The sequence below is a fragment of the Trematomus bernacchii genome, unplaced genomic scaffold (assembly GCF_902827165.1).
Source record: "Trematomus bernacchii unplaced genomic scaffold, fTreBer1.1, whole genome shotgun sequence".
NCBI lineage: Eukaryota > Metazoa > Chordata > Actinopteri > Perciformes > Nototheniidae > Trematomus > Trematomus bernacchii.
Genome location: NW_022987515.1, coordinates 178,950 through 202,156, shown reverse-complemented (window position 1 = coordinate 202,156; position 23,207 = coordinate 178,950). Strand labels below are relative to the sequence as shown.

At 40.1% G+C, this 23,207-nt stretch overlaps 1 protein-coding gene and 1 long non-coding RNA gene across 3 annotated transcripts; both read right to left on the bottom strand.

The window, feature by feature from the left end:
* Nucleotides 1-1,058: 1,058 nt before the first annotated feature.
* On the bottom strand, nt 1,059-9,672 carry LOC117471046. Its single transcript, XR_004554760.1, has 5 exons — nt 9,526-9,672; nt 1,866-1,966; nt 1,717-1,794; nt 1,540-1,593; nt 1,059-1,426 (listed from the first exon to the last, which is right to left on the bottom strand). It is a non-coding gene; the product is annotated as an uncharacterized LOC117471046 (long non-coding RNA).
* A 788-nt stretch (nt 9,673-10,460) lies between these two features.
* Nucleotides 10,461-20,300, bottom strand: rgs14b (regulator of G protein signaling 14b). 2 transcript variants are annotated; one of them, XM_034115894.1, is made up of 15 exons: nt 20,115-20,300; nt 16,811-16,832; nt 16,504-16,655; nt 16,286-16,378; nt 15,650-15,793; nt 15,372-15,545; nt 15,176-15,257; nt 14,963-15,063; nt 14,575-14,787; nt 14,258-14,334; nt 13,828-13,954; nt 13,453-13,534; nt 12,607-12,656; nt 11,582-11,666; nt 10,461-11,491 (listed from the first exon to the last, which is right to left on the bottom strand). In XM_034115894.1, exons 1-15 carry the CDS (start codon nt 20,232-20,234, stop codon nt 11,232-11,234), a joined length of 1,782 nt encoding a protein of 593 aa, XP_033971785.1. In that variant the 5' UTR covers nt 20,235-20,300; the 3' UTR covers nt 10,461-11,231. The 2 variants fall into 2 exon arrangements, with proteins under 2 accessions (XP_033971785.1, XP_033971791.1); XM_034115900.1 differs by lacking the exon at nt 20,115-20,300 and adding an exon at nt 19,277-19,434.
* Between the last annotated feature and the right edge of the window lie 2,907 nt (nt 20,301-23,207).

The window sequence follows — 23,207 nt, the reverse complement described above, 5'->3', positions numbered from 1 at the left end:
CAATCTATCTTTGAAATAAAGGTAATCTGCCAACTCATTATTCACGGCTATTGCAGGTGGACATCCACATGCTGTATATGTCTGAATTTGAAGATATGATTATTTTTGACCACTGTTATTATTAGTAATGTCTTGGCTTTGTAACATGATGTAACTGTAGCAATAATTCATGCCCTTCATTATCACAATTGAATTGTATTATATTTATATTACTATAAAGAAATAAATAAAGTGGATTGGATACCGTTATCAATTTGAGAAAAGTTATAATGACATTTTTAGCTCAACAAGGAACATCACATTTTGGCATTTTTGTCTAAGAAGTCTATCACATAAAACTCAACCCTTAACTGAAGCAGCATATTTTGCCAGCTTATTGCAAAAGTAACAGTAGGAAGTAGGAAGTAGAAATACTGAAATGTTAATGTTCCAACCACCTTCTCATACAATTCACTCACTCCCCTTACCTGCTCTACTCACATACAGCTTGTTCGATCATTAGTCCCTCAGTAAGGCTTATCCCCTTAACTAATGAAAGATGGTATTACTTTAATCTGATTCTGTTTGAACACACTGAAGTAAAGTCATTTCTCATTCGGTCACTTGGTCCCTGCAAACTCCGTTTTGATCTGACCCCTTTTGACTGTGTTGTTTGGATCTTATCCTCAAATGTGGATAATTGACCATGTCTAAAAACTGTAAGCCAAAGTAAACTGAACTTTCCCTGTGACATGAATGTGTCATCACCTTTGGGCCAGTGTCACGGGCCAGACTGGTTCAAAACGGGAAATCTCCAAATTGCCGTTATGGTTTTCTCCTCCGAACATCTGAATTTGAATTTGTGTTGTTCCTGGTTTAGGTACGAACTAATTCTTACACATAAACACTAAAGCAGATGTGCAAAAGCAGTTTTACAAACATGTTTAAACCCCTCTCAGCTCTCACTCCACTTTTTCATTACATTAAGACATTAGATAGTCTATGCTGCTTTTTGAACCTGCAGTCATCAGTACGGCATCCATTGTTAATGATGTGAATAAGTGCAGAGTAATGACGGCTTCACTCAACAGCATCAATTTATTGTCAATACACATTCAGTTGGTATGTATACGACACTCAAAGTACAATGAAACAGCATTATCACAGGTTTTACAAGCAAGTGTTTCAGTGTGCGTGAGTTTGTGTGTGAGTTCGAATAACTATTTTTAGTTTAGTTTCATTCAATCAATCAAATTCATTGCTTGGGTGTTTTATCATTTAGTTCACTGTTCTTTTTTACAATGTTGTACGTTTGTCTGTGTCCATATGATAATGTGTATGTAAGTTATGTTTATGATTATCTTGTAACTTGATGGTTATGTCCTTCCATTAATCACTTCAGCTCTTCCATGGAGGATGACGGCGTGTCAGAGCCGTCAGGACACTCCTGAAAAACACGTGAAAGAAAATACAGCTTGCATTTTCAAGTATGGATTCCTGGGTTTTTAAATAGTGAAATACAAATAAGTACGTAACAGCATTCGTATGTGCACAGCTCACCTTCACTTTCTCCAGCTCTGGTCTGCCTGGGAGGGACTTTTGTGAGGAAAAGGCCTGTGAGGTGAGACAGGTTAATCACATTATATCTGATGGGTATAAGTAATCTGAAAGTGTGCATGTAAATAAAATGAGAACAAGGATTGAAAGATGTTTGAATGTCAGATTTGTTCTTCTCACCTTCCTCGTCTGTTGCATCTCCTCTGTGGACTTTGACCTGTTTTTCATGTGCTTCTGAGGGGAGGTGGTGCTGGGACACTAGAAAGAAAGAGTCATATTAGACACGGCCGAGTGACTCAAAACAAATTGTCTATCAGGCTTTCACACACCTCGTTTGACTTCTGTTCCATGGCTGGCTCTAGATTCTTTAGGAAAAGATCTGTGCTGATTTAGAATAAGATGATATCTTTTGAATACCTTGGTTGTGCAACTGTAAAGACAAGAGAAAGAAGAGGTACTTTACATGTGGTTATATGCAACAACAATGGTTAAAAGTAAGACAGTTTACAATAATTATTTAGTTTACTTGTTATAATCTGATCCAAAAGGCTTAACTGATCCCTGATTTTGCTATCCTGAGGGGCCGCATGAAAGATTATACGACACATCTGCAGTTATGGCCTGTTATCACTAGATGGCGACTAAGAAACATACTGCTGCTCCCACTTCACTTGACTGATGTAAATATTTAGCTGGGAGACTTTCCTCAGGGGCTTTACCACGGAGTTTACCAATTGTTCACACACACTCTGCTGCTTCTCATTTTGCAAAAACAAAACAAAACATTACTGGGGTTTTTTTCAGGATTACATTTAACCGTAAATTATTTATTTTCATACTACTTTCAATAATTCACATCACAGAAACAATGACTGCTATTAACATGTCTTTGATTGGTGACAATAATAAGATTTAGATTAAGATAAAAGGCTAGTCCTCTAACAGTAGACCTGCTCCATTTTCTACTGGCAGGTACGTTTTAGACCCTTAAGAAAAAGGAACATTTAAAAAAAATGAACACCTTAAAATAATCAACAAATGAAAGAATCTGAGATGCTATAATATGAGAATCTGAAAATGACTAGTTATGGCTCCAATTAACAGTGATGCATATTAAAAGCTTGTATGAAACGTAATGTGTATAAGCAAAGGGAAGACAAAGAGTCCCAATTGGAAAGGGCAAAGAGCCAAAAATATATCAGCACCCTCACACAGTCGGAGTCATGCAGGACAAAAAACACTGTCTGCACAACTGAAAGGCCACAATGATTAGCAGCCCAGAGTCACAGTCAGATCCACAGCTGGTGTCAGGGGCCCCGGGGCCTCAGACAAAACATCTCTGGCTGTTGGTCCATCTGTATGAGACAGACTTTTATAGTCCAATAATTTCAGTGCTGCCATTCGGTGTCAAGTGCCTGTCTGACATCTGACCAGTTAGATCAGATCAATCAACATACTTTCCGGCATGTCTGAATTTTACCGATTTCCTATCCGGCAAGAGGCTTGAGATGGTGGACAAATGTGGTTCACTGAGGATGGGTTTGAAGATTCATGCTTTACCTTGGAAAAAACAGTTGGGTATGAAAATCTTAAAAGGTCAATTTACTTTTGTTTGACAAAGCTGCATCTTGTTGCATTTGCAGGGAAAATGCATTACAGCTGAGCTAAATTGACCTTGTGCAGACCTCAAGAATATCGTTAAATTATTTAGTTTGAAAAAAAAATGTATTTTTGGCCTAGTGTGTTGTTATGTTAAATGTTTATTTACATGTTTTTAAATTGCCTAATATGGCTAAGAAACCTGAAAGTTAAAGTCCAGAAAAGGTGGGTACAACTCTTTTATTTAGTGGGAATGCTGACACAGCATTCCAACTATCTGTTATGCTACGCACAAAATTCTTTATTATTCTGCCGGGTTATTTTGCGTTGCTTCTTCTCCCACATTGAACATCGCAGAAACTCTGTTCAAACATCAAAACGTTCAGCTCGGTCGGGAATCAATGGCTATTACTTTTACCATTCATAACTTTCATAATTCCAGAGATACATCCCATAATACATCCCATTTTTAACATGGAAGTCAATGGAGAACTCTTCAGACTTCAACAATCTTCATGCAACTTCAACTGCTAACTGCTCCTTCTTCAACTGCTAACTGCTCTTTCATACTTTCACTCAGAAACCTCATTCCAACTTTAAAATGTCACACATCTTTCTGACATTCTTCGTGTAACACAACTTTTAAATCTGATTCTTACTTTTACAGATATTAAACATTGTTCAGACCTTGGTAAAGAGGCCTTCTTCAGATTTTAGAGTGCGTGATGTCACAGCTAGAGTGGAGGACAGATTTAATTTTGCCTTCATATTTTCTTTTAAATCTGCCATAATTCCCAAACCCTACATTCCTGAGACATAATTGTTCATGACAAACGTAGGAAAACATCTCATAGCTTGAAAGATAAAAAAAAATTAAGCAAAATAATTAAACAAAATGCCTCTTGAGGTCATGAAGTGACAAAAACTTTCAACATGTCTCCATTAAACTCCATTGTAAATTCAGCCTCACCTTTCCCCACCACAGCAGCCACGCACACCTTTAGTTAATCTGCCAAAAGGCCACATTATTAACCCGAAAGTACACAAAAAGTACACTTCAGATGCTCAAGTTCCTTGACATGCTTCACGCTTTGAAATTTCACTGATATCTGTTACGGTTCTTCAACAAAACGTTCACATGTAACAGGTTTATCTCTCATTCAGAACAATGAAAATGCTTTCCTCTCACTAATCACCATGGAAACCTTTGATCTCCGGACACGTCGTTAGCTCAAATATAAACACCTGTGTCATGGAACACGATGATGTCATAACTCCAATTGACATAATTAGAGCAGCATACTAATGACGTGGTTACTGGAGTTTAACAGACTGTCTCAGCCTATTATTTTCCGTCTGATGGAGACTTCATACTGACTTCAACATGTTCCACATATTTTAGACATTATTGGTGACGTATGCTTTTAGTTCTAAAGTTTTCAGTTCAAATATTCTGCTGCTTTTTCATGCATTTAGACTTTTATTTTCTTGTTCTTATTTCACATTCAAGTCCCCTCTATTCATGAACCCTTTAAAGTACTCAGCCACACCACTTATATACCACGTGCGACTGTTGGTATGTCAGTTAATCTTTCAAATACAAGGTTGCTTGTTTGATTCAAGCTCTTGTAGTCAATATGTCAAGGTATTTATTCCTAACATTTTATCAGCTAACTAATGACACACACTCAGAGGATCTTTATAAACGTTTTAAGTATTGCACATCTTTAAACATGACTCTTATAAATCACTTTTAAAACCAGCGATGCACTACAGTGTCAGCTTTTCTAAAATAGAAACTTCAATGTTCACATCTTTCTAAATTATTCTACTTTTCAATGACCTACAAATAATCCTAATAATAATCCCATTTTCAATCTTCCAACTGTTCATATTTTTTGGTCAATTAACAAACCTGTTACAAATGTGTTGTTCAACAAATTTGAGCCTTTGCCACATTTATTTGATCACCATGGAAACCTTTGATCTCTGGACACGTCGTTAGCTCAAATATAAACACCTGTGTCATGGAACACGATGATGTCATAACTCCAACTGACATGCTCAGAGCAGCAGACTTCAGATAATGGTTAATGGTCCTGCCCTCAACAGCTCTACGTCAATTATGGTGTGGTGTCATATGCCGTTTCCATGGAAACGCATCCCTCGCCATAAAACACGATGTCGCTGTAACTCCAATGGACACGGTCCGATCGTCCCCCAAACTTCGCTTGTATATCACCGGTCCATGCCTCAACAGCTTTACGCCAAATCTGAGATCTCACCATAGGCTGTTGCCAGGGAAATGCATCCCTCACCATAAAACACGATGTCGCTGTAGCTCCAATGGACACGGTCCGGTCGTCCCACAATCTTCACCTGTATATCACCTCTCCATGCCTCAACAGCTCTACGTCAAATCTGACATCTCACCATATGCCGTTTCCATGGAAACGCATCCCTCGCCATAAAACACGATGTTGTCGTACCGCCTATGAAAAGGGTCAAAACAGCACTTCAGATAATGGTTAACGGTCCAGCCCTCAACAGCTCTACGTCAATTATGGGGTTTCATCATATGCCGTTTCCATGGAAACGCATCCCTCGCCATAAAAGACGATGTTGCTATAACTCCTATGAAAATGTTCAAAAAGTGCTCAAACTTCACGTGTGCTAACAGTCCAGCCGTGAAGACATCTACGGGACAGTTTTGAGATTTCTTCAAATGCTGTTGCCATGGCAACACAATGCTCGCCATGAAACACGGTTTTCTCATAACTTCAGTGAAAATACTCCAAATGGCCCAAAAACAGGTTTGGTAACGATGCAGCCATCAACGCATCTAAGCGTATTATGGGATGTCATCAAATGCTGTTGGCATGGCAACAGATCATTCACCATCAAGTTAGTTAAAAAGTTTGCAGTTCAAATATTCTGCTGCTTTTCCAAGCCTTTTTACTTTATTTTCTTCACTCATCACACATTCAAGCCCCCGGTGTTCATGTATCATTTCAATCTAAATTCTTCACTTTCTTCTTACACATTACATTTCAGCATAGCAGTTTAGCGTGAGCTTTTCAGCATAAAGCATTCCCACTAGCAATTTCTTCAGGAATTGCATTCTCTAGTTTATATCTATGAAGCTATGAATTATTCATAACTAAATAAGCCAATGAGTCAACAACAAAAAAATATCTGTGTATTATTTATTAGTTTTCACAATAAAACTCATCCAATTACCTTGATCAGGATTGTGTGCACATGATTTAATCAGATGTTATTGACTGTTACCAAACAAACATTTAAATTAAGGTAAAATGTTTATGCTGATTTGTGCATCACATCAACATCACTCTTACTGAGCCCCGCACACTTCAAAACAACGAGAAGTGCAGGCAGACTAAAGAAATGTGAAAATCTTTCAGGTGAAATAACCCAAAATATTTCTACTTTAGCAATAAACTCAGTTCCTGGGCCTTTGAATCATGATCTCTTCAACTAACTATGTACTTTGTAATACCAATGATAACATACGTTTTTCCTTGAAAGTGTGCATTTTCAAAAGTGTTATTAAGTTTCTGGTAAGACTATGACTTGCGAGAATGCAAAGACTCCCTTTCTGATCTGACTGAGTGTTTGGCCCTGATCTCCAGTCAGACCGCTGCTCTACGGGAAGCTCTCAGGGCTCATGAAGAATACATGGGAGCTGATCAACAGGAGCTCACTCGCCCACTGTGAAGCCTGACGTCAGCAACACATTTGAGGCTGCAGGGAACTCTATTAGAAAATCCCACTTGAACAGGAATTCATGTGATTCAACAAGGCCTACCTGCTTTAGCCGAGTGATCTGTAACAGAGGGACTGACCCAGTGGAGAGTTCACAGCTTCTTTGCTACATCAGCCCCATTATGCACACACATGTCCGTTCATTATTGCACACCCTGGGGTATACAAGACTGTTTTACTCCATGCACTTACTCTAAAATGTGCATTGCAGCCCTTTGAGGGATAGAGAAGAATCATCTCTGCCTTGACGGTGAGTCCTGAGTGCTTTCTCTGACCAGCACACTGAAGGAAATGACCTAAATGAGAATGATTTCCCTGACCCTGTCACTCTCTGTCCATCTTTGGTTAGACGAGGAATCCCTCTTTTGTAGATGAGGCAAAGGGATGAATGACCGCGTTGGCTGCTGGTGGACGTGCATCTCCTCTGTAGCCGAGGTAAGAAAGCCCAGTGGCTATTAGAAACATTTCTCCATTGATTAATCCACATGAACAAGCTAACAACAGCGAAGGTGACACATTCGAAAACATTACGCCTCTGTGTGGTATGCATGCAAAAAACGTGTACACGTGCAAATGCCCAAAATGCTCATACATTAATACGTGGACATGGGCATACAAGCAAAGCCTGCCATTCGCCTGAAAAGCTACTTCTTCTGCAAGGATGGGCAAATCAAATGCCTTGCAGTCTTTTATCGCCCTTTATATTCTTCTGTCATGACTGAGACATTGAAAGAGGAAGAGGACGAAACAACGGAGGTAGAAAAGTTATATATTATGGGTCTATAAAAATATATAAAAAACATGTCTATGTGTTTTGCTCAAAATACCGAACAGATCATGCATTTTAGAAATCCCTCATATCCCTCTGTTTCAGGCCTGTTAGAGAATGGCTGATTCTGGGTCCTTAGCTTTAAAAAAAAAAAAAGAGAGGAGGGGGGGGGGAGCTAATGCCTACTCAGAATTCTACGAGCTACAGCTAAATGCTGCCGTGATTAAATGCCCTATCATGTTCCAAACCACATCAAGGATTATTTCTGAAACAGTATGGAGCTCAAATGCTTTTTCTCTTGCGGGTTTACCAGAAGGTGAGTTCCTTTTTTAATTTCCTGCTTTTTTACACATGCTCTCTCCAGTACAGGTTAGCTCTTAGTGTTAGCGATGCTTGCTAATGTAAACAAAGACCATATTACGTCCAAAACACGTCGTGCATTGTTTCTGATAGCAACGTTTCTGATGATGCAAATCTGGATCAGCTCCGTTGTTCCCCCGTTTTTGGAGATTTCGGTATGGAGGAAAAGAGAGGGTTTTGTTTTCTGACACACCGGGGACACGTATTTATGTATAAAGGACATTCAAAAGTGCATTTTGTATGATAGGAGACCTTTAAGAAGAAAATCTGTTCTGAAGATTTGAATTTGTGACGATGATTGGCTCATATCTGTTGGGTCAACACTAATTAACTCGCCAACTGAGAAGCACTACATAAACTTTTTTAGCTTAATTTCAGAGTATACTTAAGAGTTTCATAGGAGCAGAAAGAATATCAAAACCTATGGTGAAGTTGTAACTACATTATCACTCCTTCAGTCTTCTTGAAAGGTAATTATGACAGCCTGCTGAGGACACATTCACTTTTGATGAGGTTGTGGACAACAACAATGACACATATATTTCAGTATTGAATCATCTTTGAGTCAACTTATGCCCATCATTTCAGTCCAGGTGGTGAAATTGAAGCCTGTCTTGACATTCCTGCCTCGCCACATGTGTGCTGTTGAACATGCTAATCAAAGGAGATCACATGCACATGATCTGTGTAATTAAAGAGGCCGTTACATGCATGCACACAGTGGTGGTTGGAGCACCGAGGTGAGCGTGTGGACAGCAGCTGCACCGGCACATTAAGAAAGCTCACAGGGGCAAGGACATGATGTCCTGTAATTGATGATGATGGGTTTGTCTGCTCAGCAACACTCAGGTGTGACAAACACACACACAAACTCCAAGCTGGATGAATTCAGTCAGTACTCGACCAACACATCTGCTTCCAACCTGGGTCTCAGCCCGACCATGTGCGTCGTGCCTAATAACTGAGTCAGTGATGAATCCGGTCATTTCCATTATTAACACACTGAGCCCAGAGCCTGTCCTTCACTGTCTGAGCAAAATCTTTCAGAGCACGGTAATGTGCAAGCATTGATCTGATGGATTGGTTTTGTTTTACACCACTTATGCATTCCTCTGCAGGACTCTCAAAGGCACAGTGATCATTATTCAGAGCTCCCATTAGCAGAGGATTGAGTACACAAAATAAACACTTCCCAGATCTTCAAAACCTGTTTGTTATCTGTCCCAATGTCAGAAAGCAAGCAAATAGAAAAGACATAGGAGAAAGCATTGCCGCAAAATGAGAGCTTTTCTATCAATGAGGAGATGAAGAGGTTTATCTCAAGACAGCATAAGACGTTTAATCAGGCACAGAAAGACAGACAGGAGGAGAGGATGAATGATGGGAGTGACAGAGAGAGAGAGAGGGCAGGCAGCACAGCAATCACCCACAAAAATAATTTAAGCCAAATGCCTGGGGGAAATCCATATACTCACCTCCTTTCCTTCCTTCTCTCAGTACAGACGTGCAGTGGAGTAAATGGCACTCCTCATCTCACTGCTGCTATGGTGTCTGTGAGAGCACACCCCTCTGCCCATTCATAGCTCCGCCAACGCACCACTCGTGTGTGTGTGTGTGCACACACACACACACACACACACACACACACACACACACACACACACACACACACACACACACACACACACACACACACACACACACACACACACACACACACACACACACGTCTGGCAGCCTGAGTCTGTGTGTGATAAACAGGTAACATGTACTGCCCTATTAATTATCTCTTAATTACTTCAGAGACAATCAATCTACAAGATGTGTGAATGAGATGCTTTCCAGAACCAATACTGTTACAAACATCACGATATGCATGCTGACATCATTCGTGTAGATGAATGCATCTATGACTCATCTAATTTGTTTTGTAACACATACAAAAAGCCAAATTCACCCCATAATAGTCCTCCCAGGCTCCTCGTGAGAAATCACCTTCCAGCAACAAGTCTGTAGAAAGATAAAGCAAATCATTGGCTACAAACCCTTAATAAAGAGCCAATCGCAGCACTGCAATGATCCACACTCTGCAAAAATGACATAATTACATGACATGGCAATTTAGAGGGAGGGTTCTGTACCATGATCAGCAAAATGCACCTGCTAATTTAACAAAAGCTTGTAACAATGGACACCTATGCAGACAGATACATATTAGACTTGTTTTACTGCACGAGTCATTCAGTCAGGCCACTGGGACAGCGCGGTCTGGCTGAATCACAAACATAAAACCAAATCACGTAGCATTGTCAAGCCTGAAACTGACCTCAGTGATTCCTCCAAAATAAATTCCTCACAGATGACCAAGAGCTAAAACCTGATGTATATCCTTAAACAAACACAAACAGGATCATATCTCATCATAAAACACTTTAATTATTTTGAAGCACCCTGTGGGATATCTTTTTTATGATTACATCATCTGATTCATTTCCTGAAATATCACATTACTAGTTCATGATCTGACCCTGAGATGTCGCAGGTGACAGGAGAACAGGACTTGACCAGGGCGTCATCACAGCAAACCAAAATCCATGTAAGCACTGCAAACACACATTTGAAAATAGCACATAAGCACACAAAATGAACATTTGTAATTTAAAATATTAAAAACTCATCTTTGTAAAAACATTCAATAATCTTAAATCATATAAAGAAAACAGAACAATTGTGCAATACCATCATAACCCCTTCTGGACAGTCCTGAACAGAATCATGTTTTTGCCAACAAAGCAAGCAATGTGAAATGCAAAGTGTGGATCTATCTCCAGGGAAAGCTTCAGGATCAAATGTTGAGCTAAAACTTATTTTCAAAACATTTTTCGAATACCTTAAACAATTCATAGCAAACATCCTTCCCATTAACATGTGTAGTGTTGTCAAACGACACTATAAAAGCTTGCCATGATCTTAATTATTCTTTACATATTGCCTCAACAGGCCGATTATAGTAGCAGAGATGGCAGAACACTGCTGTCTAAGAGCTTATTTGTAAACAATTATAAAAAGTGCATGACCATTCAACACTGTCTTTTGACGCGATTGGTCTGTTTATTTTGTGAGATATTTGTTGTAGTTTCCGATTGTGTCTTTGTCCTTTCCACACAAACACTAAAGTTGCTCAAACTTCTGTTTCCTTCAAGTCTTTGTCTTCAGATTCAGCAGAGTCGGGGGTTTCCTTCCCCGCTTCGGCTGACTTCGACGTCTCCTTGGAGTCGTCGGTGGAGGAGCTGGTTGAACTGGGTTGTTCTGGCTTTGTGTCTGGTCCCTGGTCAGATTCCTGCTTCAGGAATAGAGGGACCACCAGCTGCTCCTTCGTCAAAAGGCCTCGCTGGTCATCAACCCTGCAGCCCTGAGCCCTCGTCAGCATGTCCAGAAACCCTGAAACACAAAATATATCACACAAATTCTTATATTTCTTTCAAATTAAATTGACATCAATGTGCTATCTGCACTGCTGAGTTGCCATACCATCCATTTCCCGGTTTTTACTGGTCTTGGTCTGCGTCTTGGCCCTGTCTGTTTGCAGCGATGATCGGGCCTCAACCCCACCTGCCTGGGACCAGAATACATTCCATCTTTATCAATGTACAGAAAAAGGTTTCACAGGTTTTAGATCCTACTGAAGTTGTAGACTACAGATACCAGAAATCACACAATTAATAACCTTTTTATCATAGATAAATGTTGAAGATTCCTAATAAAGATTGAGGTGTAACTATACAAACCGTCAAAGAAAGTTAACATTAAAGGTCACCTATTATTCAAAATCCACTCTTTCATGTCTTTTATACATAAACATGTGTCCCCTCTGTGTAAAGAGACTCGGAAGGTTTAAGGAAAAAAGATTCTCTCTCTTTTTGTGCTGATCCATTTATATAAAAACCTGTCTGAAAATGAGCTGATCAGATTTTGGCCACTTGTGATGTCACAATGTTTTTTGGCTTGTGTAACCATTAGCCAAGGTAACTTCCCCCCCCCACCACCTTATCACCTGAATCTCCTATAGAGCACCATTGTGTTTATTTAAACCAAATATCTCTCAGAGGGGCGTGAGGAGTGGCACCTTATATTAATCTAAAGCTACAGACACAGAATCAGCACTTTTGAAACAGGGCTGAAACAGAGGGGTTTATGGGATGCTACAATGTATGATCCGTTTATTTGGAGCAAAACACTTCAGAGACATGTTTTGTATATATCTGAGACCTATAATATATTGTTGAAAAAGAGTATATAGGGGACCTTTAATATCCATACTATCAAATAAAAAATCTGCACAATGATGACATGTTCTTGGTAATTATTATTTAAATATAAGGAAGCTTGTCAACAAGGTTGTGTCGAAAGTCCCTCCCTTGTTCATGCATAGCTGTGGCCTTTAAATGATAACCTTCATCATATTTTCTTTACATATTGACCAAGAGCGTCTCAGCAGCTTGCCTTGTACACATGGTGTGTGTTGATGTTTAGCAGTCTATACAAAATAGCCTCACCTGTGTTGCTGCAGCAGAACTACTGCCTTTTGAAAAAGTGGTCTGGTTTCCTGTTCAAACCACACAAAAGATACAATTCAGTGTCTTCTTCATTTTCTAACAGTAGAGAAGAAGTCAGTGGGACCGCTGATAATGCCACAGAACTTAACTTCCCCATTGTGTTAAACACTCTGACATAAGGCAAATAAAATATTCCTGACAAGAATTAAACTGGTCCTCCTGGGATGTAACGGCTCTAAATGCAGGGACTGGAGCTGAGGCTGGGCGCACTGATCCAAAGTGAAGTTGGTTTTGGTCTCTTAGCATTTGGGAAATGAAGTGAGTGAACTCAAAGTGACACAGCACTCAACAAACCAAATGGCCTTGGACGTTTCAACCCTACAGAAAAGAATGACCACACAGAGAGCGACGCACAAAGAAAAGAGAGTAGGGAAAAAAGGATCCTGCAGACAGTGGCACTGAAATGGACAGGGAAAATACTTTCTCCTCAAACGCAGCTAAGAGCAAGGGAGAGCAAAGAAATGCAGAAACACTTTCTAGGATGCATTAAGATACAATTACGTGAAATGGGAGGCACAGCCAGGCTCAAGGCAGCAGAAGAGAACACACAAAGCATCACAGATGTATCACCCATAGAACAACCAGTGCTGGAGGGCTAAAATGTGCTTTTATTGGATTTGATTGAACTAATTTCATTTACTCGCTGGCCAAGGAGGTTTCTTTGAATTCTGTGGCTGCTTGTGCTTTTGGGCGAGCAGTGTAGTTATAATTAGATTACCTAAACATTATTGTCTGTGGTTCCCACTAAAGTAAAACATTGGTTTTAAAAAGGTCAAGCGTATTAACCTTTGGTTTTGTCAAGCCGAAGCGTCTTATTGGCCAGTCTGAACACGGTGCTGGTCATGTTCAAAGGCTCGTCGCTTCCAACCTGAAAGAAACATAGACAATGAGACATGTTGGAAAGAAGCTGACAGTTTCACAGTCTTGTGAGTATGAAGAAAAGACCACAGGGAAAATGGTTCTTGATGCATAACAGAGAAAACACAGATTAATACATTACAAAAGACGCTATAATCCTCGTCACTTGTTGCACCAACAAAACAATGCAACACTTTCAATTTCTCTGAAAGTGAAGGAAACAAATCAATAATTTATCAGAGAAATTACTTAAAACACTGGCTACATGTCATGGTCTCTGTCATACATCATTCAGACACTCACCATGGTGATCAGGGCTTCTTGCGGCTTGAGGTGGTGTTTCTGCAGCACCGCAGAGAGGGCGTCCTGCAGCGTCTTACTGGACTTCACCATGATCCCCACTGTCTTTCCAGTGAAGACAATCTCCAGCCTGAAACACGCATGCATGTCAATAACACAATACACAACAACCATGTAGAGGTAAAGCATCAGTCAAATCTAGTCTAGAAATATCTGCCACACAATATTTTAGCAGGAAATCCAAATTTGATCTCATTTGAAATTGTATTCAATGCTTAAATAGATTTCTAATCTGCCTGGCGTGAAGACAGGGACTTCCCTGTAATAAAGTGAGAAGTGGCATGCTGTAGTGGGGATGGTGGTGTGAAAGGCAGCAAGGGTGACCGACACACACGAAAAAAAGGAAATGAAGGAAGTGGCACAGTTAACTCACGCAAACATGACCCGGAGCTCCAGAGAGACCTGCTGGTCTCTCAGCACGGAGCAGTCCTGATCCAGAGATAAGGGCTGCTGCAGAGAGGGAACAGTGTATCAGAGACTTCAGCATCAACTGGGGATCATTTTAATGTACTTCTTTCATCTTAAAAATGAAAAGGAGGGAGTAAGAGGTTGGGAAGATGTCGGAACAGGAAGAACCATCTTTCTCATACAGCCTGTTGCAAAATATCTATACAGTGTGACATTTCTTTTTAACAGCTTCTTGATTTTGGGCTGTGGTTGGTGGTGTAGACGGAGCAGCTACTGGCTCACCTTGTCCTTGCCATGAAGGTAGATGATGACATCTTTCAGCGGGAAGCCTCTCTTCTCACACAGGCTTGCCAGCATGTCTTTGATGGGTTGACCGTTACGTGTGGGGGCCAGGGAGGCACTGCCATCGGGTAGGTAGACGCAGCAGTAGCCCCCCTCCACCCCTATCCGACTCACACCACCCTGCTCTGGGGACCGGGGACTCGATCTGCCATTCTACATTACAGATGGAGAAGAGAGGTCAAATCGTGAGAGAGATAAATATACTTGAAGGCAATATCTGGGAACTTTATGGCAGTTGTTTTCTCTAAATCGGGAGAGATGACACTTGTAAGAATACAATTAGTTATTCATGTGTGACTATTGTCAAATGATTAGCCAATGCACTGACCTCTATCTGCCTGTAGAGGGAGCCAAGCTCCACCCCGCTGTTTGGCTTGACCGACAAATGGGACTCTATCCGGGAGACTGAACCATGGATGTTTGTATCATCTATTGTGAAAGGTGGAGAAAACGAACCAAGAGAGGGCCAGGGGAAGAATATAAGATGAAGTCACATAATAGACATAAAGATATAACATAGAAACACAACATCTGCCACTACCTCCCCAAGATCCTCTTTTCTGTTGTTGTTTTTCAGAGGCGCTCCTGCCAACTGGAAAGCTGTTAGAGTCTGACTTCCTGTTCTGTTTAAGACAGTGAATAAAGAAACGCCATTAACACCAAAATGAAGACAACTGTCACTCGCACGTTTCTTTTTGCTGCCCTGCCCCTCCGTCCATTTACTCCTTTCACTCTACCTTCTTGTCACTTAACGGGCTTCTGGTGGCCACGTCCTCCCACGATCCCGTGCGGGCCGTCTGTTTAGAGAGCTGAGATACAGATTTACCTTCTACGCCTGACAAGGTGCAGCTCTGGTAGAGAGGAGAGCGCACAAAGCGCCTGTAGCTATCCATCTTCATCAGTTTGAATATCTGAAAAAAGGAGGGATAGTTGAACTAGCAAGAGTCAAGCAGAGTCAACAAACAATTAATCACTGTATTGCTGAGTTAAATGGGAGTACAAACTACAAACATACCTGAGCTTGAGCCTTGTTAAACATATCAGGTGTGGGCTGTTCCAGGTCTTTCTCCTCTGTCTTAGCCGTGTCATCGATGTTGACTGAGTAGGGGGCGTTGTCCGACAGGTAGGTGTTGTAGATGGAGCGAGCTGCAGCCTTCAGCTGGGAAAACAACAGCTCCATCAGACTGAAAGCTCCTCAGCATTCAATATGAACTCTACTTTTGTTTACTTTAACTGGGAATTAACCCAATCAATAGTCAACAACCCTGTCAATGTATGCACTTCCTGTTACTATAATAGAATATAACTGAGCAAACAATAGTATAAAAAGGAAAATATCTAAAAATAAAAAGAATAAAAAAAGATTGATGCAGCTTTATCCGTCACAAGGCCAACCCTAAATGTTTACTTTTTTACTGAATAGTTGAAAAATGCTAAGCTTGTTTACTTCACTTCAAAAATATAGCATCCATGTTTCCCTGACTGTATTGTCTACAACTACAAATATAAGTCAGGACACTTCTGTTGAGGAGTATTTATCACAAATGTATGAAAAGGGAGCTTACGCAGAGAAAACACACACCAACATAATGAATCAGAGATGACAAGTAACATGCTTCACCATGTAAAGAGGTAAAAAGTGTCATCATACCTCATCCAGGGAGCTGGCTGAGATCTTCCTGAATTTTTCACAAGCCTGCCAGAATAGAATGTTCTCCGCACTCACCTCGGACATCAAGAAGGACTGCAGATAAAGACACAAACACTGTGTATTAACACATATGGCAAACCTTGAGATGTCGCGAGAAAAACATCACTTGAGTTAATCCCGAACACAAAATAACGCCACGTGTGTTGAGCATGTCTCACCGTGAACTGGCGGACTCCATAGGGATCCTCCAGCAGCTTCTCGAAGGAGACGGCCCAGCTCAGCACATTGTTGGCTTGGCCAGTTTCTCCACCCGGAGTCCCAGGAAGGCTGGAGCTGCTGCCTCCACAGCCCCGCGCAGACATGTTCAACTCTAAAACACATCCAGACACAAACACAACCATTTATCAGCACGATCAGCATGACCAAGAACGAGACTCAGATATTTTCATGCACAGACACGTTTCTTTTCGGGGGAACGCAAGATGTACGGGACTTTCAGCACGCGTGTTGGTGGTTCAGGCTTACCTCCGTCTGACACTGCCTGGCTCTGTTAAGAGAGAGATAAAACAGGAACAACATTAGAACAAACATCTGATAATATGCAAAACACCCTTATTAAGGCATCATGGATTCAGGTTACCTGGATAACGACCTTTGTAGAAGTTGAGAAATCCAACATTTACTTGATTTAATCATACAAATTAAAGAGGAATTGTATTTCAGTAACTCATCTCTTTCTGCAATTATAAGTATAGGGCAGAACTACACAATTCTCTGATGATAGAAATGTGGGCATTTTAATGTATTTAAATACTGAAAATGTATTCTAAAAGTTTTACAATGTGTGTAGCACAGTGTACTGGAAAACAGCATACCAGAAACAAGACACATGTTACAAAAGCACAGAGGCATGCATTTAGGAAGTGAAATGTGAAAACTAGCTGCATCTTTTTTTCTTAGATGTAACAATGTATTGCAATCAGTCAAAAAGATTTTCGCAGGAAGTGGTTGTGACACTGATGACAAGAGCTCTCATTCAGCTTTTAGAGATCATCTTCAGCTTCATCTTGTAAAAGTTATTTCTGTTCCAATTTGAGCACTTTCACATTTCGGCACTGAACATGAATTCTGAAAACTTGTGGAACTCAAACATGTACGCATGTTACTCAAAAACCAGTGTACCTAGATATTGATAAGACACCCAGTGAGGACTGAAAAATATATAATAGTTTTTACAGAAATTGAGGAAAATCTCGGATGATAAGTTCAAAGAACGGTACAACAAAAGCTCCAAAAGGACTTTCCGTGTAGTTAACACTTTGTCGTTGGTCTGTGTTTTCCCTTACAGCGCTAAATGTATCCAGATGTGTTGATGTGTTTATTTGTCTATGTAGGTTGCTCCTGTTACAATCTATAGATTGCTTCCTTACAGAGCCCCTCCTCCAACACACACGAACGCGCACATGACCAATGAGGGCACGAGATAAGTTTGTGCACAGATGGAAGGCTGACAGGCAGGTAGGCCATCCAGTTATTTTAGCCGGGCCGGCTAAAATGATTGGTCGTGCTTTTTACAGTATTACGGCTTCCACAGATGACATTTTTTAATGTATTTATTGTCAAAGCATTTAATGTATTCATTGCTATTGGGATGTTAAGAGCATTCCATGGAATATAACAAAAAGTGTTTCTGAAGTGAATTACCTACCCTTCCTTTAAGCTCTGGATTGGTTTTGTAAATCGTCTTTAAATGAGAATCAACTCTTTTTATATTATCTTTAGTCAAGGTTTAAATTGAAAGACAATTCATGGAATAACCCTAAGGGATCAACATCAAACTGTTGACTCAGAGGTTCATTAAAGACACGTTTACTCTGCATCCAGTGACTCAAAGTTCCAGGTAAAACCATGGCATTTAGTCCACTCAGTTAAGTCAGTATTAACCAAGGTACCAAGGCCCATTCCTGGTGTAAAAATAGACGACTGAAAACTTTATAAAAACATGAAGAATCTATTGACAATATTTCCATTGTTTTTACTTGAAAAACGTCATACACTATTGTATGTGTTAATTTTAGTGCAGGCAAGAGAAAGCTTCTTTGTAATTCTTTGCTTCACAACAGCTGAAAAAGGAACAGCTCTTGATAATCTATATATTTGCCCATATAAGGTTGATATGGGTTGGCAGTTTCTGCAGGTGTTAGCTCCACTGTGGCTCCACCTCTTCACGTTGTTTTGCTCTACTGCTTAAACTCTGGCTTAAAAAACACACCATGTTGATGCCTACATAAACTTCTTGTTACAGTTGGCAACACACACTTCATCCACAGTTTTCCAGAGTGTAATACAAACCTAATATTCATTTATTATAAGCATGCTCAAGCACCTTTCATGTTCTCATTCACTGTAACAGAGCACAATATTTTAGGATTAGGATTCTGTGAATCCCTTGAAACAGAGACAAGATATGCAACCACCCTATGTGAGGAAGGAGTCTGACGCACCACCATTTATAGAAACAATTGTAATCACACAAAATACAAAGCACAGAAAGACCCTTCCACCAACATCCTGGTCTTATTAGCCACTGTGAAACACATCTGTATATATGTAATGTCTCGCACAGAGTTGAATGAAGCCAACTCAGCCTACACATAACAGATTGCTTTGGTTTTCGCTTCCGACTCGAGAAGGCCTGTTCTGTTTTCAGTAGCAACCAACTGCAAGCCACACAGCCTGGCACTTTTAAGATAGCTTACACAAGAAACTGATGTTCTAAACGTAGGTATTCTGACCTGGACGACAGCTCGACAGTGTGAGAAAGGTTAAACAACAGAGTTTACCAAATTATAACACTTACTGATATTTAACCCAATTTACTTGAAAGTCCTCTACGTAAGAGCTGATAACGCCTCTTTCTTTCTACAGAATAAACAAACCAATTAAACAGATGCAGAACTAAACCGAACCAAGCAAGAGTTGCCAACTCACCATGTGGCCAACAGGAATCCCCAGAGAATTGCAGTTCTTCGCCATGGTGGCTCAGACACCGAAACACAAGTTGAAGTCTGTATGCGACGTGCACACTCTCAGGGAACACAGTTAAGTGCTCCACCCAAACATGATGCATAGTCTTCATACACACACACTCACCACTTGGGTCTTCCTGTCACTTCCTGTCCGGAAGGGAAGTCTTGCCATAGCAACAAGCCACAAAAGAGGAAGTTTGGTTACTCTGATCAAACTGTTTTCAGCCTACGTCTTGATAAACCCTATGATGTGGGAACCCAGACAAGACGAACACACTCATTCTGCTTTTGTCACTTTGCGAGTCAATTGACGCAGCTTACAACAAATATAAAATCCAAAGATAACTTTTCAGTGTTACACCTCAAAACATATTCAAGCATTTGTTTCCTTTTACTTACAAGTCATTGAGATTTAGACAACACAGTAGAAAACACAAAGCCTTAATCTGTTATTTTAAGATGGTAATCCTGCAATGCAGGAACTCAGACTCAAGACATAGTACTAGACTTCTACAAGATGTTGGCAACATTTCAATATCACAACTCTGAATTATGAGCTATTATATATTATCACAACATTTCACAATAACATTATACTTTTAAGAAAATTGTATGAGCACATTTTAACGAGGTCTGGTACAAAGAGTAGACTAGGAGTTCATAATTATTTAGCAGCCACAGCAATCAAATTATTGTAAAAGGAGTCCAGGTACGTATAGTGTGCAAACAGTGCACATTTTACACTAATGTTTATGTATTGCCAAATGCTGTAAATAACGCATTCACTCTGGTTTACATACCTTCTTCTTTTCTGCCATGATGCCAGTGGTGCAACATTTTTCATATTTCTTGAACTGCTTTTGTGCAGCATCTTTTGCTAGGCGGGAGAACCTGCGATAAAGTCCTCTGACAGCGACCATCTTCAGGGAAACAGACACAATGCAAGAGCGATGGGCAAGACAAGAGAGCCGACAGCGCTGAAAGTCTGCAGGTCAGAGTTAATCAGCACAGCTGAGGGCCGCAGGTGTGGCACGGCAGTCATTAACAGTGCACCTTACCTGTACTGTCACCTAGCTTTCATGTGCGACAACAACTTAACTGTTTGCTTTAGCTAGGATATCAACGTGTTTGTGTGGCCATATGCGTAATGTTAAAACTCATAAGTGTCGAAAGTTGTTCGTAATAGCAACATTGAAACAATACTTTACTAGCAACGCAGTTTAGCCTAGATACACAACCCAAATAGTAAAGGGAGACAGTGAAACCAAATAAGGAATAATTTTTAGAATGACAGAAAGGAGTTCAAAAGTTGCAGAAGAAATGTCATGGTGGTAACTTACCTAAGTAAATACCATGCTGTAGCATGTTTAGCATAGTGGCTAACGTTACCCAGCCAGCCTGGCCTTGTGACTCCACCTGGTCCAGAGATTTGTAAATGTATCACACTCAAATGTTCAGTCAGTAACAGGAGCAATCTCCCCTCAGTTGTAATGTCACCTCACCTTCAACTGTATGCTTTATAAATATGATCTTACTTACAGTAGCCTATATGCAAACTGCTTTCCAATTTGCATTTAATATTACTGATTAACACGCTATCTTCAAAAGCCTATCGTTAGCAGTAGGCCCACATATTGTGGTGGCTTTAAGAGGACGAGTGGCCTGGAAACGTGTTACTGTGAAGGCAGTAAGTTTGTGTAACATGGTTAAATTATCCTTTTATTATGCTTGTATCGATTAAAGTAGCATGTTAATGTAACATTTAGAAACTTCTAAAAAAATAAGGTTTATTGGCAAGTAGCTTATGTTCCTCATACTTGCCAATTACGTCAATAAAGGTGTGTTGTTTGGTGCATACATTAAACATATTATTGGAAATAAAAATAGCCTACAGGCAAATTACTGCAAGTACTGAAATATAAATAAAAACATAAATATAGAAGGATAAGAAAAGGACAAAAATACATACATTTTTTAAACACGTCAAATATGTAGGCTACAATATAACTAGTGTGTAGAACAAAAGTTCAGCTGATGCTGCAGAGTTTTGGTCACAGAGAGTGGATCCTGTATCCTGTCATAAACTGAATGTTTGTAGAAATATTTGGCTGCTGCTGCCATTTAATTAAGGGCAATGAATAACGATTATTTTATGTAATATTATTCACTTGGTTGACCAATTAATGTAATCAACTTAAAAACTACACAAAAATGTAAAAGTAAGTTGAAAACAGGTTAAAGTAGATCTCAATGCTCACAAAGAAATCCTTAAATTAAAAACATTATAACTTCAGTTGGAGTCAGGATGAGCACACAATCCAGATTGATATTTCCCAAAACCTGCTACCCTTATGATACAATACTGTTGACCTTCATCACTGGGATGGGGTTAGGCTATGGTTTGGTTGAGGTTAAGATAACAGGAAACACAGATGGATGAGGGAACACTACCAGCCTATTTTATGTATGGAACCTGATCTTCATTCCAGTACATTACATGTTGAGAAGAGAGCCAAAGTGACTCAGAGACTATTTGAATCCCAAAACCAGTTTTGTTTTTACCATGCAGAGTTTGCATGTTCACAATGTGTATGTGTGATACATGATATGTTTTCTCTGATGCTCTTTTGTACTCCCACGAACCAAGCACACACAGGTTTGATTATATTAAACTCCTAATTGCTCCGCCTTTGTCTGTTAGGAGTGTGATGGTTTGTGTTTTCCATTCTCTCCAATGTGCACCTTGCTTATTTTCCAGTGCATGCTGGGATATTCTCCAGTCCTCTAGGTCTAGAGCAGGGCTCTCCAACACGTCGATCGCGAGCTACCGGTAGCTCGCGGGCAGCTTTTCAGTAGCTCGCCGCTCGATTATCGATTATAGCGTAGTAAGGTTGCTTATTGATTTTTCGGCCGCGGCTGGACAATAACGTTTTTTTATTTTAGATTTTTTTCTGTCACACGAATATCAAATGGTCGGTGACGCAGAGATCAAGGAACAGACGTGACAGCAGCACAGCGACAACACACACGGAGCAGTCTGCTTTCTCCACCAGCACGAGTCCAGAACTAACAGCAGAATGACCCGCTCTGAATCAGGCCCTGTCGCTGCGCCTCAGAGACACACAGGGAGGGATTTGTGTTTTTTGAAAAACACTCGTTATCGTCATGTCAGGTTTTTGGTGAATTTAATCAAGTCTTGGATTGCAGAGTATGAATGTCCTCTTGCTATTTTCAGTTGATAAATACTTGTGTAAAGTTTGTGAAGGCAGGAGGAAAGCTTCCGCGATCACCGTCTCCTCTCCGTTCCTCCAAACCCCGCCCCCTCCCTGAAAATAATGAGTGACAGGCTGATAGTGACCCGATAGAAACTTTATTATTCACTTAATCACTGATTGAGATATGATGAAGCTAACTTAATCTCATACATTCATGGGATTTATGTAACAGTAAGACAGAGAATGTAAGTGTGCACCCACATGCACTATTTTTGTTTTTATAATGCTATTGTAAATAATCCTGCTGTTTTCAGACTCAAGTCATGTGTGTCTTTTTTTTAACAGAAGACCGTTGCTAGAAGCTGCAGCTAGACTGCAGAAGTATTAGTTTTTTGTTTTTGAGGATGGAACCATTTTCACACACAGATATAGGGAGGCTAGACCTATACAATTGATTTATTATGGTTTATAATTTAATGTCAAGACGAAGAAGAAGAAGAAAAAGATGGCTGAACAACTGTTCAGTGTCAATCCTGTGGAGATCTCCAAAATAATGTTCAGCTTAAGTCTCAGCAAAACTCACAACATTTCTGGAGCCTTGTAGACCCAGAAAACTATAAGAACATTCACCAAGCAGCACTGAAAATGTCTGCTTTATTTGGTTCTGTTCTACATACC

Excerpts from the sequence above, each read along its gene's own strand:
- rgs14b (XM_034115894.1), bottom strand. The coding sequence starts at position 20,234 with ATGGTCGCTGTCAGAGGACTTTATCGCAGGTTCTCCCGCCTAGCAAAA. Across the intron at positions 15,546-15,649 it reads TTAACAAGGCTCAAGCTCAG|ATATTCAAACTGATGAAGAT; the intron begins GTATGTTTGTAG and ends TCCTTTTTTCAG. Across the intron at positions 11,492-11,581 it reads TAAAAACCGGGAAATGGATG|GGTTTCTGGACATGCTGACG; the intron begins GTATGGCAACTC and ends TTTGTGTTTCAG.